We start from the raw sequence: 15,882 nt of genomic DNA, 5'->3' as shown, positions 1-15,882 counted from the left end.
CTCCCAAGGGTCAGGGAGGGGGAGGTCTCAGGGCCTGGGACACATGGGGACCTCCCCAGATGACTCCCTCCGTGCTCTCCCCGTATTTGTCCACTCAGTCCAAAACATAGCAGATCGGCCAGCCCTGTGCCAGGCCCTGGGACAAAAACGCCCTGTCCCTGGATGCCAGGGGCTAACAGGCAAGGAGTATATGTTGGTGTTTCTGTTTCTAGGAGCCAGAAGAACTCCCGCCACCCCCACCGCCTCCACCCCCACCACCGCCCCCCATAAACACCTGCCCCACCGTGATTGTCTCCTGCTGTGGGTGTGGTTGCACCAGCGGCATAGAGGTGGGTGGCATGGGGGGGGGGGGAGGGCAGAGGGGGAGGACCCAGCAGGGTGTTGGGGAAATCCCCCAGGCCCAGCCAGGGGAGGGGCCCCGAGGATGCAAAGGAGCCCCGCCCCCACCCCAAGCCCATCTCAAACCAGGGATTCACCTCTGGCAGGGCCTAGCATGTAGACATGTGGCTGACCTCAGTGTCACCGGGGATGTCCCCAGCTCGGGCAGTGGCTATGGTGCATAAGTAAGAGAAACCACAAGGCAGGCCTGCACAGAAGAGCCCCACTGTGCTCTGCCCAGCGTGATGCTCCCCAGAAAGGCTGTGCCTGAGATGGACAACGGTAATCGGTGTGAAAGCCGCCGCCTCCCACAGGTCCCTGGGTCCATTCTCAGGATGCAGAGACTGGCCAGGCAGCAGCCTGGGGCCCCAGGAAAGGATGGAGGGACCCCCAGTGGCCGGCTTTGGCAGGAAGATCCCAGGGCCAGCTCTGGATGGGGTGGGGACCCTCGTGTTCTCCTAGAAGCTCCTGGCTCCTCTGCAGCCTCAGAGGGCAGCTGTGAGGCCACCCTCCCTGTCCCCTGACCGTGCTGGACACAGACAGCCCAGCCACGTCCTCCAGGGAGGGCAGCCGACCACTGCCCAGGCCTATCAGCCTGCAGGGCGCGGCCCAGCCCAGGAGGAGGCTGCAGCCCTTTCCCAGGATTCTGGAGGCGGGGTCCGTGCTCGGGGGCTTGCTCACGGCCATGTCTGCTTTTCAGGGCACTGTGGACGGCTTCTACAACTACATCCAGCCCAGCTGCCACCCTTCGCCGATGATGTTGTGCCGGGCCAGGGGCCAGGTGAGCCGGGCTCAGGGATGCTCCCCGGGAGCACACAAATGCCACTGCTTTTGCCCTTGACACTTGCCCGCTGGGACCATGGCTCAGTCAGGGCTGGCAGGTGCCAAGAGGAATGCCCTGGACACAGAGCTGACAGCTCCTGCACATGGCCCCTACTTGTGTCCATGACTCATCCCTTGGGGCAGCAGTCTGGGGACATGATTGTAGCTGCTGTGTGGCCAGCACTGACCAGCCCACCTGGCAGGGGATATTCCTCTTTTGTCACCTCCTGGTGGCCATAAGGAGAAGCCATAGTGTTGGGATGTTCCTCCTGGGGATCTCCCAGCCCTCCTGTGGGTCAGTTGCTGGCCTATGCAGCATCCCTGTGGTCACCTAATTCCCTTCTCCGAAAGCTGCCAACAGGTGCTGCTGTTTTCCTGGTCTACCAGGAAAGAGAAAGCAAAGAGAGGGTGACTTGTCTCAGGTCACAAAGCTGGACTTGAACTCTGACTTGGCTCCTGCCCTTCCCACTGCCTGGCCGCCCATCAGGTCATCCTGGTGACCTCACGAAGGGCCCCCCAAACCTCTCAAGGCTTCTCCTTCCTGATGTCGGTCCCTGAGAGTCCTCTCAGCAGTCATCTACCTGGGCTTCTCACACTCTGTGCAAACAGACCCAGGAACCTGGATGACTCTTAGTTCCAGGGTCTGTGTGAGGCTGCATTCCCTGAGTCAAGCCAACCTCAGTGGCTGATGGAGTAGACATTTGGGAGGGCTGTGCAGGCTGGGAGCTCTTAGACATTGCCTGAGCTGATTCAAGGCTCTGTGTCAACAAACAAGGCTCTCTGGCCTGACTGTGCTTGCCCCTTGTCCATCTGATTTCCCAGGGACCTTTCCCCATTGCTATTGCCCAACTAGTTCCTGGGCAGCACCCAGCCTGATGGCTCTGAACAGAGGAAATTCACACCTATGGATTCACTCAGGTCTGGGAAGAACAGAGCTAAATGAAGGGGTTGAACGTGGGACACGGCTTGCAGAGACCAGAGGATGGGCATGGGAGAAAGCCAAAATTCCTTATTGCCCAACAAGATGAGGCCAAGGGGTTGAGTGACTCTGCAATGGTCCCTTCCCACCTTTTTTTGATCTAAGATTTGGAGCAGGGTGGCAGGGTCATCACATGATGGATGGCACTTGCAGCCACCCAGGCCCCTGTCCTGAAGTCGTGCTCATAGGAGTGGCCAGTCCTGTATCACTGACAGCAAAACTAGGGCCACGAGAGATCCAGGAGGTTGTCCAAGGCCAGACAGAGGGTTAGCAGCAGCGTCCAGGATTATGTGAAATCAACCCCAAATCTTTCCTGAAGCCCAGGAAGCCTGAAACTGCGCCCATACATCTGGGCTCCCCTCCAGCTCCTCTGCTGCCATCTAACCTGACCCTGTGCCTCTCAGTCATAGTCCCGAGGTCCTTACTGGGTGTTCTGTAAGATTCATGTTGGGTACCCAAGCCCTGAGTCAGACTGGCAGGAGCTCAGGTCATTCCTCTTTGTGTCTGAGGGCTTGTATGTATGGTCTGAGGGCTTGGAGTGAGCCGAGCACTGGAGGGGATGGGTGTCACCTGGGCCCTTCAGCCCCCTGCAGAGGGCTCAGAGATTCTTCCATTTGATTTCATCGACTGTTGAGGCACTCAACTAGACTTTTTATTTCATTTATTGAATTCTTTAGCTCCAGAATTTCTGTTTTGTCCTTTTTATGATCTCTGTCTCTTTGTTGAATTTCTCATTCATGTTATGAATTGCCTCTGATGTCATTGAATTGTCTGTGTTTTCTTGTATCTCATTGATTTCCATTAAAATCATTACTTTGGCCGGCGCCGTGGCTCAACAGGCTAATCCTCCGCCTTGCGGTGCCGGCACACCGGGTTCTAGTCCCGGTCGGGGCACCGATCCTGTCCCGGTTGCCCTTCTTCCAGGCCAGCTCTCTGCTGTGGCTAGGGAGTGCAGTGGAGGATGGCCCAAGTCCTTGGGTCCTGCACCCCATGGGAGACCAGGAGAAGCACCTGGCTCCTGCCATCGGAATAGCGTGGTGCGCCGGCCGCAGCGTGCCAACCACGGCGGCCATTGGAGGGTGAACCAACGGCAAAAGGAAGACCTTTCTCTCTGTCTCTCTCTCTCACTGTCCACTCTGCCTGTCAAAAAAAAAAAAAATCATTACTTTGAATTCCTTTTAGGGAAATCCATTGATTTCCTTTCCTTTGGAGGTCTGTTACTAGATATTTCATTCCTTTGGAGATAGCATATTGCCTATTTTCCATGTTCCTTGAGTCCCTACTTTGACGTTTTCTCATCTGATAGGTTGGGTGCCTCTGCCTATTTTACGGAGTAGCTTTTATAGTAAGAGATTTGCTCTTGGTGATATGTCCTAGGGTGTCAGGTCTGTAAGCTGTGTTGGCTTTGGCTCCAGGTGGATGCTTTAAGGTAGCAAGAGTCTTTGTAGCTTCCTCAGCTTTGATCGACATTAGCAATGCCTGTGGGTGACTCATGACCTGGGCCGTAGGGGTTCTGGGGTGGCTGGCTGGGATGCAGCCCTCTTAGACTGGCAGCTCTGGACATGGTACTTCTGGCCACATGTATGGAGCACCCTTCAGTTTCCAAGGGTCATGGAGGGGTAGGGAAGTTCCAGGAGAGCCTGGTGGGTCTGGCACAGCATTGTGCCCCGAGTAGTGGGGCAGAGCACCTGTTAGTGTCTGAGGGTCGGGCAGGTCCCAAGCCATACCAGTGGACCAGGATGGCACGTTTCCATGTTCCAGTGATTTCACAGGCCCTCCATGGGTCAGCTGCTCAGGGTGAGATGCCCCGCTGCTTCCTGGGGCCAAGCATCAGTGAGCAGGATCCCGTCTTCGTCTCAGGGCCCCGCAGTGGGCTAAGCTGCTCTGGAGAGGCTGCTCAGCTGCCTCCTGGGATCATTGTGGGGATGGTAGGAGAGCTACCTGAGCACAGTAGGCCAAGAGTCATCATAACACGATAACCCAGATGCCTCTCGGGGCTGCAGGAGGGCGAGCAGGACTTCCTAGATGCTCCCCAGGCCCTCAGTTGGCTGCACTTTTCAGGACAGGTTGCCCACTGCTTCTTTTTGGTTTTTTGTTTTATTTGACAGGCAGAGTTAGACAATGAGAGAGAGAGAGACAGAGAGAAAGGTCTTCCTTCCATTGATTCACCCCCCAAATGGCCGCTACGGCCGGTGCAGCGCCAATCCAAAGCCAGGAGCCAGGTGCTTCCTCCTGGTCTCCCATGTGGGTGCAGGTGCCCAAGCACTTGGGCCATCCTTCACTGCCTTCCCGGGCCACAGCAGAGAGCTGGATTGGAAGAGGGGTAACCGGGACAGAATCCGGCACCCCGACCGGGACTAGAACCCGGGGTGCCTGCACCGCAGGTGGAGGATTAGCCTAGTGAGCCACAGCGATGCCCACTGCTTCTTGAGGCTTCAGGAAGATGGGCAGTGCCCCTCAGGACACGCTGCCCGGCTGTTCCCTTGGGCTGAGAGCGGGTAGGTGGGGCTACTCATGGTAAGGAATCTATGAAAAAGAAAAGGAGCAAGGGAAGATTAGCCTTTAACACATTAAGCTCTGAAGATTAAAACAATAGGCCCATTAAAATGATGGCTCCATATCTATAAACACCATCCAGAATATACAGATTATATTATTGATGGTGGTAGTCCTTGGGGAACCTATGAATGTTTACTGATTGTTTAACACATGATTTTGTGAAATTTGGGAAATGCACATACCAAAATAAAGTCCAAATAGTCTTTAAAAAGTTAGATAGGTAAAAATCTGCACTAAAAATAACTAAACATTTTATCTCAGTATATAGGTCTAGATAAACACAAAGGCTAGCCTTGTAATGCGCCAGGTTAAGCCACTGCTTACAATGCTGGCATTCCATGTGAGCACATTGGTTCAAGTCCTGGCTCATCTGCTGCTGATCCAGCTTCCTGTTAATTTACCTGGGAAGGCAGCAGACGATAGCCCCAGCACTTGGGCCTCTGCCACCTACTTGGGGGACTGGGATGGAGTTCCAGGTTCCTGGCTTCAGCTCGGCTTAGCCACAACCATTATGGCCATTTGGGACTGAACCAGGGGATGGCAGATCACTCTCTATCTCTATTCTCTGTGTCATTTTGCCTTTCAAATAAATAAGTAAATCTCTTCTAGAAAAAATAGATCCACATAGGGGCTGGCACTGTGACATAGTAGGTAAAGCCACTACCTGTGGTGCCAGCATCCCATACAGGCACTGGTCAAGTCCTAGCTGCTCCACTTCCCATCCAGCTCCCTGCTAATGAACCTGGGAAAACAGCAGAATATGGCCCAAGTCCTTGGGCCCCTGTACCCACACGGGAGACCTAGAAGAAGTTCCTGGCTCCTGGCTTTGGATCAGCGCAGCTCTGGCCATTGTGGCCATTTGGGTTATGAACCTGCAGAACTGCCATAACTCTGCCTTTCAAATAAATAAATACATCTTTAAAAAAAAGCATAAAAGCAGTGGAAGGAATTCACAATGGAAAATATCCATGGACTTAATCTTATCCATGAATTCAGCAAAGATTTATTGCATGTCAGAGACTGGGAGACGAAGTGACCTAGAAGAATTTCCCACTGTCATGCCAGGGTTTGCATTTCCTGCGGAGGTCAGCCGGTGACAAATGCTGTCCAGACACTATGCCAGCAAATGCCCGACTCTCTGGAGGCAGACATGTCAGCGGAAAGTGAACTGAGGATAAGGAGACAGCGGAGTGAAAATCAAGGGACCCTTCCAAGCAGGAAGCAGCCAGAAGAGTGCCCGGAGTGGCTTGCACTTGATGAAAGCAGAAGTCAGGAAATCACTTCTTGTCTCCATCAACCCAGCTGTCAATCTGCACTTGATGCGACTCCGTGTCACAAGAATGGGGAGGAGGAGAGAGACGCAAACCAGCCCTGCAGACGGGGGCAGTTGTCAGGCGCAGGCTTCCCAGCAGCAGTGTCTTACATCCGGGTCTCCAGGCGCAGGATTGTCCACCGGTGGTGAATGAATGATTGAACGAATGAAGAATGTGGAGCTCTGTAAGTCGGACGCGGGCCTGTGAGTGTACTCTCGGTCTGCTCTCTGACACAAGGAGGCATTTCAGGTCTGCTGTGTGTGAAGGCACAGGAGTCAGTGTTGGAAAAGGACCGGCCCCTTTGGCATTCTTCAAGGGCGTGCACCTGTGAAGAATGTCAGGCCATCTGGGAAAGCAGTGGAAGATGGCCCAAGTCCTTGGGCCCCTGCACCCACGTAGGAGACCCAGAAGAAGCTCCTGGCTCCTGGCTTCAGATTGGCACAGCTCCAGCCATTGAAGCCATCTGGGGAGTGAACCAGCGGTTGGAAGACCTCTTTCTCTCTCTCTCTCTCTGCCTCTCCTCTCTCTGTGTAACTCTTTCAAGTAAATAAATAAATCCTTTAAAAAAAAAAAAAAGAATGTTAGGCCACGCTGTGGTGAAGCTTAAGGGAGTGGTCAGGTGAGCCTGTATGTCCAGGTGAACAGGAATCCTGGAGCCCAGTCCAGCGCACCTGCCAACAGCCTGCCCCTGGGGGCCATTGCCTGCTACAGTATCAGAGTGGGGACAGGTGGTCCTGGGGTGGTCCTGGCTCCTCAGTTGTCTGGGATGAGAATAAAGGAACAGCAGGACGAGGACTCTCCCTTGTGAACACAATGCCTGTCCCCTCTTAGTGCGGAGTAGAAACACACTTATAGATGGGGAAGCTGCCATTTGTCCCCCCCGCCCCCATCTGGGAGAAGCAGCTGTCTGCCGTGTCCCCATCCGCCTCAGCCCCCCTCCCCACACGTGGAAAGATGACCAGCCTAGCCCTCCCCCCAGGAGAGGCACGGACCGCCTTTCACGTGTTCCAGCTTGTGGCTCCGCAGGGTCCTCAAGGGGTTGACCCTGCGAAGCAAAGAAGAAAGCAACTAGCATCGAAAAAGAAGGAGGTGCTCCGGGAATGGAGGAAGACAACCATCAGAGGGGAGGAGCCTGAAGTTAAAGTGTTTCTGGATTCCATGCGTGTCTCCCCTGGAGGCCGGCCCCTACCAAGCCGGGTGGAAGGCAGGCATAGGGTGAATGGGCAGCAGTCAGCAAGTCCCCATGGCTAGCTCCTCCCCCCTCCTCCCTCCCCTCCTCCTCCTCCTGCTCCTCCTCCCCCTCTTCCTCTTCCTCCTCCTCTTCCTCCTCCTCCCCCTCTTCCTCCTCCTCCTCCCCCTCCTTCCCCTCCTCCTCCTCTTTCTTCTCCCCCCCTTCCTCCTCCTTCCCCTCCCCTCCTCCCCTCTTCCCCCTCCTCCCCTTCCTCTTACAAGGTTTGCTTTTCCTAAGTAATCAAAAACATGAAGCACACACAAAATCATTGTTTCCTAGGTCAGTTACCTAAAGATGAAAAAGAAAGAAACCTCCTCTTGCAGTGTAATTGCTTCTCTTTTGGGAAGCCCATGTGGATGCCCAGAAGTCAAACCTGATGGAGAGGTTCTTGAATTTCGTTAGATACTGGAAGAGGGTGTCCAAGGTCGTGCATGAACACCAAATTACAGACATAAACAAGAAAACCAGTCCCTCGAGCCGGGGAATGCCTGACTCTTAGAGCAGAGGCAGGGGAAATGGTCCGGTTCCGTGGAACAATTCATCAGCAAAAGCCAAAACCACAAGGTCAAGTTGTCCTGGAGGAAGACACTGCCCCCAGGCCTCCAGGACAGAACTGGAGAGAACACGGCTTATAGGAGCTAAGATTGGAGGAAGACAGTCACCAATGAAATGGAAACTAAAGCAGGAAGAGCTGCAGTTCACAAGATGGTTAAAAATTTAAAGAGACAGATTTCAGAAATAAAAGTAGCAGCTTCTTGGAGCCGGTGCCGTGGCATAGCAGGTAAAGCTGCCACCTGCAGTGCTGGCATCCCACGTGGGCACCGGTTCAAGTCCCAGCTGCTCCACTTCTGATCCAGCTCTCTGCTGTGGCCTGGGAAAGCAGTAGAAGATGGCCCAAGTCCTTGGCCCGGAGGAAGCTCCTGACTCCTAGCTTTGGATCAGTGCAGCACCAGCCATTGTGGACAACTGGGGAGTGAACCAGCAGATGAAAGACCTCTCTCTCCCTCTCTGCCTCTCCTTCTCTCTGTGTGTAACTCTGACTTTCAAACAAGTAAATAAATCTTTAAAAAAAAAAAAAAATGAAAGTAACAGCTTCTTGCAGGGCCAGTGCTGGTTCATGTCCCACAACTCACTTGCAGTCCAGCTCTCTGCTATGGCCTGGGAAGGCAGCAGAAGATGGCTCAAGTGCTTGGATCCCTGCACCCACACTGGAAACCCAGATGAAACTCCTGGCTTCGGTCTGGCTCAGCCCTGCCTGGCCATTGCAGGCATTTAGGGTGTGAACCAGCAGATGGGAGATCTCTCACACTGTAACTCTGCCTTTCAAATAAATACATCCATCTTTAAAAAAAAAAAAAAACTTCTTGCAAAACTTTTAATTAACAAATCAATATTCTAAGAAAATATTATTTTAGCATAGTTGTCTGGATCTGGTTTTGAATCGGGATCTTTTCACTCAGTTTTTAGAAGGAAACCTAAGTACAGACAACCTGATCACATTTTTATAAGATACACTTCTCCTAAACCTTCAGAGACCTCCGGCAGTCTGCACCGCTCCTCAAACCTCACACCACGACTTCAGTCTTGAGCTGGCACTGTGCATCCTTGCTCCCTTTCCAGAACAAGCCAATCATTGATCGAACAAAAATTCTATACTACTGCACAAAATTATTTTTCATACAAAAATAATTATTTTTACCTTCCTTGGTTACCAAAAATAACATCCTTTTTTTAAAAAGATTTATTTTATTTATTTGAAAGACAGAGTTACAGAGAGGGGTGGAGACAGAGAGAGAGGTCTTCCATCCGCTGGTTCACTCCCCAGGTGGCCGCAATGGCTGGAGCTGCACCAATCCGAAGCCATGAGCCAGGAGTTTCTTCCAGGTCTCCCATGCGGGTGCAGGGGCCCAAGGACTTGGGCCATCTTCTACTGCTTTCCCAGGCCATAGGAGAGAGCTGGATCAGAAGTGGAGCAACCGGGTCTCGAACCGGCGCCCATATGGGATGCTGGCACTGCAGGCCAGGACATTAACCTGCTGTGCCACAGCACCAGCCCCCCAAAAATAACAACGTTATAACTTCCTTCAAGTCCTTGTCTCACCTCCTTACTGTTCTTTTCTTCCTTTGTTTCCGTTTTCCTTCTGAAGCTACATTTGGAAACAATCCCTTAAGTAACTTTAGAATTAGAATTAATTGCTTAATAAAATAACACACTTGATGTCTTTCTTGCAGTTTTTTGAATCAAAAACACATCTTAAGTTTCTTCCTGTACCCATTGCATATAGAAATACATAGACTAATCAGAATTTTTAACTCTTAGTAACCTTAATTTTAGAGCATATACCAGCATTTTAGATGCAGAGATGTGCCTCCTCATAGAGCAGTTTTTCAATATACTAAAGAATACATTTATTAATAGACCCAAATACATAGTTTTTCTGTAGAATTTACATATCCAAGAGCACTCAAATATATTTAGCCTCTGTGTTTCAGTATTTTAATTTATTCAGTAATGGCTCAGACATTTCATTGAATATCTTTTTTTTATTTATTTATTTACTTGAGAGGCAGAGTTACAGACAGAGAGAGGGAGAGACATAAAGGTCTTCCCTCAGCTGGTTTACTCTTCAAATCGCAGGAGCTGGGCCAATCCGAAGCCAGGAGCTTCTTCCAGGTTTCCCACATGGGTGCAGGGGCCCAAGCACTTGGACCATGTTCTGCTGCTTTCCCAGGCCATAGCAGAGAGCTGGATTGGAAATGAAACAGACAGGACCCAAACCAGGGCCCCTATGGGATGCCAGCGCTGCAGGCAGCCGCTTAACCCACCATGCCACAACGCAGGCCCCAAAGTCAAGTTCTTTACCAAAGATTGACTTGAGCTACAGTCACTGATGCTTGAATTTTAGCAAACTGGCTGAATTATGTAAGGAAAAAAAAATTCTCCAGGCAGCTTTGACTGTCTTTTGCTATAGATCTGCTGGTCTGATCTGCCTGACTTAATGTGTGTGGGCAGGGAAAGTCCTCCAGGAGAGCAGATTTTCAAAGGGCGTTTGCCGTTTTCTGTCTTTTCTACCCCTGTGAGGCAGAGCAAGCCATCTCCGGGTCAGACAGAACGACCTTTTGCTATTGCTCTGAGCTCAGATTTTAATCAAAGTGTGAGGTTGGTCGTTTAACAAGGAGACGCTCTGATTCTAGGACCTAGAAACGCTATGTAGTTCTTTCTTTTTAGGTTGTTAACCTTTTACTCCAGCTCTTTGTCAGTCTAAGCAATTGGTTGCCAGGCAAACTTACATTTCTGTTTCTTAAATGGATGGCTCTTCGAGCGCCTAGGTTGCTGGTGGCCCTGGAGATGCTCGTTAAGCCATGAATCTTGAATGCATTTTCTTTTCTTTTCTGGGCTAGAACGTCAGAATAAAAGCAGTTTTCAAGTGGGCTTTGCAAACAGCCACAGTCTATTCCTGGTTTTCCGGATGGTTTGTTTTATACAGACATTGCAGCAGAATTTTTTTTTATTTTATTTTTAAGATTTATTTATTTATTTGAAAGGCAGAGTTCCAGAGAGTCAGAGGCAGAGAGAGAGAGGGAGAGAAAGTCTTCCATCCGCTGGTTCACTACTCAGATGGCCGCAACGGCTGGAGCTGTACCAATCTGAAGCCAGGAGCCAGGAGCTTCCTTGGGTCTCCCACATAGGGGCAGGGGCCCAAGGACTTGGGCCACCTTCTACTGCTTTCCCAGGCCACAGCAGAGAGCTGGATCAGAAGTGGAGCAGCCGGGACTCAAACTGGTGCCCATATGGGATGCCAGCACTGCAGGCAACAGCTTTACCTGCTACACCATAGCGCCGGCCCCACACTTGATATTAATTTGATGGTAAGTTCATGGAAAATGGAATTAAATGGCAGTTTGTTGTAGTACAAAAGAATTTTGAAACCCATGTGTGCAAAGGATCTTGTAAAAGTTCGTGGAAAATGTACACCATGAAAAAAAAGACATAGATTTCAAAAATTCTTGCACCACATTTAATGCCATTTTTTTCCATGATATTTTGGGAATATCTCTGAGTAAACGGAAGAGTCTGCAGAGTAGGGGGGCGAAGGGGAAGAGAAATTGAGAAGTCACAACCTCTGCAATGCCAGTGTGCCTCTCAGGTTGTGACACTCTACGGCTGTGGTTTCAGAATGTCTTCTTGGTGCGCTTTCTCCAGTGCTCTGAAAGTGTGCGTGCGAAGGAGCCATCCTGTAGGCAGCTGGAAGTCCGAGAGGGAGTTTTCTGCATGCTCTGGAATCTGGAGGTCCCATTTTGTTTCTAAGCAAGAGGAGGAAAAAAAAATCCTCTAAGCGAGTGAATGAATCGTGAGGGTTTGAGCCAGGTGTGAGGCTTTGACGGGTGTACCTGGCAGAGGTTCCTTTGTGCACTTGCTGAACAGTCTTGGCCCTAGTAGGTCTGCCCTGTGACCGGGGTGTCCCCAGCTGCTGAGAAATTGCCCTGCAGGTGCCTGAGTGCTGACCCACGTATCCTTCCCAAGGGACACTTCCTCTGCCCACATCAGAGGCCCCCGTGGATGGTCGCGACTACCCTCAGGGCCTCTCAGTGGCCACCGCACGTTTATACTGGCTCTTGGGAAAAGTCCAGAAACAAGGAGAGAGCCAAATCATGCATGGATGCGCGGAATCAAAGCAAACCAAGGGCGCTCACAGAGACGTTCAGTCAGATGTGCAGAAGCAAGAGGGAACTCACCAGGAAGACACAGTGTTCTCGTAGACAGAATGCAAGCTCTCAGAAACCAGAATACTCGGACCAGAAAGGTGCTTGCCCTCGGATCAGGAAGGGTTGAAGAGGGATGCCAGGTCTTTTATGCCAGGGGGTCCTACGCAAAACAGATCCCAAATGGAATCAGCAGGGAGCCTGTATCCAACAAAGTAGAAAAAGAGGATCCTAGCCAGGGTGGAAAAACACTGAGCCATGGAGACAGCACAGAGGGTTCGACGTGGCCACCACCTGGGTGTCCTCTGAGGGTGATGTCACTTCAGACAGCAGAGAGCTGGACCCGAATACTAGCGAGAAGGAAGCTCTCCGGAGACAGCAGGTGCATTCCAGAGCAGCCGAGTGTTGCCATGGGGACAGACAGGCCACAGTCAGCTAAGGGCGTGTGAGGAGGGGACCGACAGGGCAAAGGGAACATGAGGCAGACCACACAAGTTGAAGCAACGATCCTTGGCCACAACGATTGACAACAAGGTTGTTCAAGGATCGGTAGCAAGGCTGACGTGAGCCCAGAGCGGAACAGATCTGTAATGGCTACTAGATGTCCTCACAGAAGGACAGAAGTTGCCAGTGTCTCCAGAGCTTTGAGGTCTTTCACTCTGTGCAGGGCCATGGCCGGCACAATCTTCTGTAATAATTGTCAGGTGTATGCATGCAACAGCCGCCACTCACAGCCTTCTGGCTCTGTTCATTTTGTTGTATTTTTTGCTAGGGCTTGACGCGAGTGACTCTGTTTTGATTGGGATTTGATTGGACTCCCAAGGACCTTCACCAAGGCCCACCCGGCGGATCCTGACCGCGACCCCTTTGAGCCAGACGGCAGGAGCCTTCTGGTGCAATTGATTCCCTCGGGATCTTGGTGACCACCTCTCTCTCCTCTTCCCCACAGGCAAGGTGCGCCAACTTGGCCCTGGTGAACAGTCGATGCGCACAGGCTCGCTGCAGCTCGAAGGTCTGCCTTCGACCCAGTAGGGAGTGCTTTCACGTCCCCACGCCGTGTGGCCCACAGATCTGTCTCCAGCCCAGCCAGGAGTGCTTCCCCATCCCACAGGCACCGTGTGGCTCCAGGATCTGCCTCCAGCCCACCCAGGAGTGTGTGTCCCTCCCACAGGTACCTTGCGGCCCCAGGATCTGCCTTCGACCCAGCCTGGAGAGCCTGTCCTCCATCTGCCATCCCCAGTGCTACGGCCTCCCTGCCAGGTACACCACGTCTTGCTCCAGGATACTGCCACTGCTCTCTCCTAGGAACCGGCAATCCCTCTATCGACACCAGCCCCGTTGTCCAACCTCTAAATGACCCAAAACCCAAGATTAAGAGGCCTCTATTTGCATATGCATTGAGCCTTGGTTTGTAGTCAAAAAACAGGTGGGCTTTGTTGCTAACCTACAAGGGTCTGTTGCCTGGACGGATGAGATGTATTTATACGGTGGTGTGTGGATGCTAGGCATGGACCAGTGTCACTCCCGGCAGCTCTGTCCCCAAGGCCTGGGACACATGGGGACATGTGCCAAGTTCTGTAAGAAAGAGAGCCCAACAGGTCTTTGAAACATCAACACAATGCTGTGTCTCCTTCCCTAATTTTTGCCAAGAGGAAACCTTGAGCCCCTCAGGCTTCTTGGGAGGCCTCCATGTCCCCGGTTCCCATTCTTGGACACCCAGATTCCAAGTGTGTTGGAGGAGGGGAGGGTCCTTCGGGAAGGCAGACTTTTCTCTCCTGCACCCCCAAGTGCAGGGGGAACCTCAGGGTCCTGTCCACTTCCCTGGAGAAGGTCAACCCACTGTGTGCTCTTTGCCACCACTAAAGCAGCAAGACCCCCATGGGGATGAGTGTCACATGCGTGTGTGACCCAGGCCTCTGTGTGTGACCCAGACATGGGCACCTGACACAGCACGGTCCCTGGTGGCCCTGGACCAGGCTGCCCTGTCATCCCTAACCTACCTTGAGAGTAAATGAGACAGCCCTCCACCTTCCCCATGTCCTGGAAGCCTACATGTGTGCAAGGCACCGGTAGGTAGAAATACCCACCAGGCTTCTGGTTTTTAATCAGTATCAGTCAAATTGGTTGGATAGTGATGAACACGCTGTTCCCTGGGTTCCCAAAGGAAGTCTCTTTGGCCCAAGAACCAGACTTGAGAGGACTTAGGGAGTGCACCGGCTAGGAGGGAGGGGACAAAGGCAGGACCCAGGCTGAGCAGAGTCACGGGTTCAGGTAGGGCCCTAGGGGGCATCTCAGGTGAACTGGAAGAGGAATGAATGGTTTGGGGGTGAAGAACTTTCTTCCGCAAGAAAAGCTGCTTGACCTGGGGTTCTGAAACTTCCTCAACCTAGGGACCTCACAGAGAGGGGTGGAGGTGGCTGGGACAGGGGTTGCCACTGAGCAACCAGGCTAGAGGACAGCAGGTGTGATGGAAGCACTGGGCTGGGCCCTGTGCACCTCCCCAGGTGGCTCCATCCTGTACCACCAGACCCTGAGTGTCCCTCCACTGCCTGCTTTGTGCAGCCTGCCCATCACCAGGCGTCTAATCTTTTAAATCTTTAAAAAAGATTAAAGAAAGAAAGGAGACTTCAAGTTCAAGGTCAACGCTGGTTTCCTCTGTGGCTTGCGGATGGCAGCCTTCCCCTTGCCTCCTCTCGTGGTCTTCCCTCTGTGTGCGCCTGTGTCCTGCCCTCTCCTTATAAGGACAGAGTCCTGTCGAGATTGGGCCACCGTCATGCCCTCTTTTAACCCCATCACCTCGCCGAAGCCCCTACCTTCCCATGGTGGGTTCCAGGGGACAGCGGCACCCCCTGGAGAGATTCGAACAAGTTAAGTCCACAAGAAGCTTCTGCCGGACTCTTGCTCTGGGGGCAGTTAGGCAGCATGAAGTTTCCTGCGCAGCTCCTGAGTGGCAGCTCCCAGGTGAGGAGCTCGGGCCTTTGAGGCTGCACTGGCCCAGGACAAGCTGCAGGATCCTGAAGGCACCTGGAGACACATCGACTCCTTGGGCAGATGGAGCCGTGGCAGGTGTCCTCACAGTTCTGGGAGCACTGGCCCCAGGCCCCTGAGCCACCCAGGCCAGTATGCCAGCATCTCAGCTCTCTAGCCCATAGTGGCTGGGGACTCTCAGATCCCAGCAAGGACTCCCTGTGACCCTTCCTTCCCTATTCCCCTTCTGCCAGAGGCATCCCTGGGGAAACCTGGACAGATGGACCTGGAGGTGCCGCTGGGCACTCAGGAGGCACTGCAGGGCACGGAGGCCAGGACAGGGTCCTCAGTGATGGCCAAGGCCACCTCTGTACCTGCTGTGCCGCGGGCCCAGGGCATCAGGCACCAGACAGAGGGCCCTCTCCTGCGTCGCCTCTGCGACCTGGGTCCTTCCTGCCTTGGGGGCCTTGGGCATTAGGGCTGGAGCCTCTGAGGCCTGGGGATAGAGATGAGAAGGGGCCTGTTATTCCAGGAGGGGGCGCTCAGAGCTCACATTTGTTTACCAATGATCACAGTGACATGGAAGGAGTAGAACTGACTTGCGTTTCACCGTCTGGTCTGGCTTCGTTCCCACTGTGTGTCTACATCTGCCGTTGCCACCTGCGGGACTCACACATTCCTGTCTGAAGCCTGAAGATGTTTCTGTAACACGTGGGAGAACGGAAGAGCATCTGGGAGGGGCACACGCCCCCAGAGAGCACGTTTCCCACCCACAGGCCTCCCCCAGCAGCTTCCTGCTCTGAGCCGAGCCCCCAGCCCCTCTGCAGCCTCTTAGCCTCAGGGGGCCATGTGATCAGGTACTGTGGAAGAGACCTGTCACTTGTCTGCACCGTGCTCTCCCCCGCCCCCGCCCCCATCATTCATCTCCC

General features: G+C 52.8%; 1 protein-coding gene across 1 annotated transcript in view; it reads left to right on the top strand.

Annotated features, from left to right (window-relative positions):
* Positions 1-13,630, top strand: part of ANTXRL (ANTXR like) — a 44,539-nt gene extending 30,909 nt beyond the window's left edge. The window contains exons 16-18 of the mRNA XM_062214310.1: positions 213-329; positions 1,079-1,159; positions 12,936-13,630. Of these exons, the coding sequence (XP_062070294.1) occupies positions 213-329; positions 1,079-1,159; positions 12,936-13,343 (606 nt within the window). The 3' untranslated portion in view covers positions 13,344-13,630. The remainder of the gene's footprint in view (positions 1-212; positions 330-1,078; positions 1,160-12,935) is intronic.
* Positions 13,631-15,882: the final 2,252 nt, after the last annotated feature.

This window comes from Lepus europaeus, chromosome 17, assembly GCF_033115175.1.
Source record: "Lepus europaeus isolate LE1 chromosome 17, mLepTim1.pri, whole genome shotgun sequence".
NCBI classification, from domain to species: domain Eukaryota; kingdom Metazoa; phylum Chordata; class Mammalia; order Lagomorpha; family Leporidae; genus Lepus; species Lepus europaeus.
Note: the sequence above shows the minus strand (reverse complement) of the source record. Positions and strands in the feature narration are given on the sequence as shown.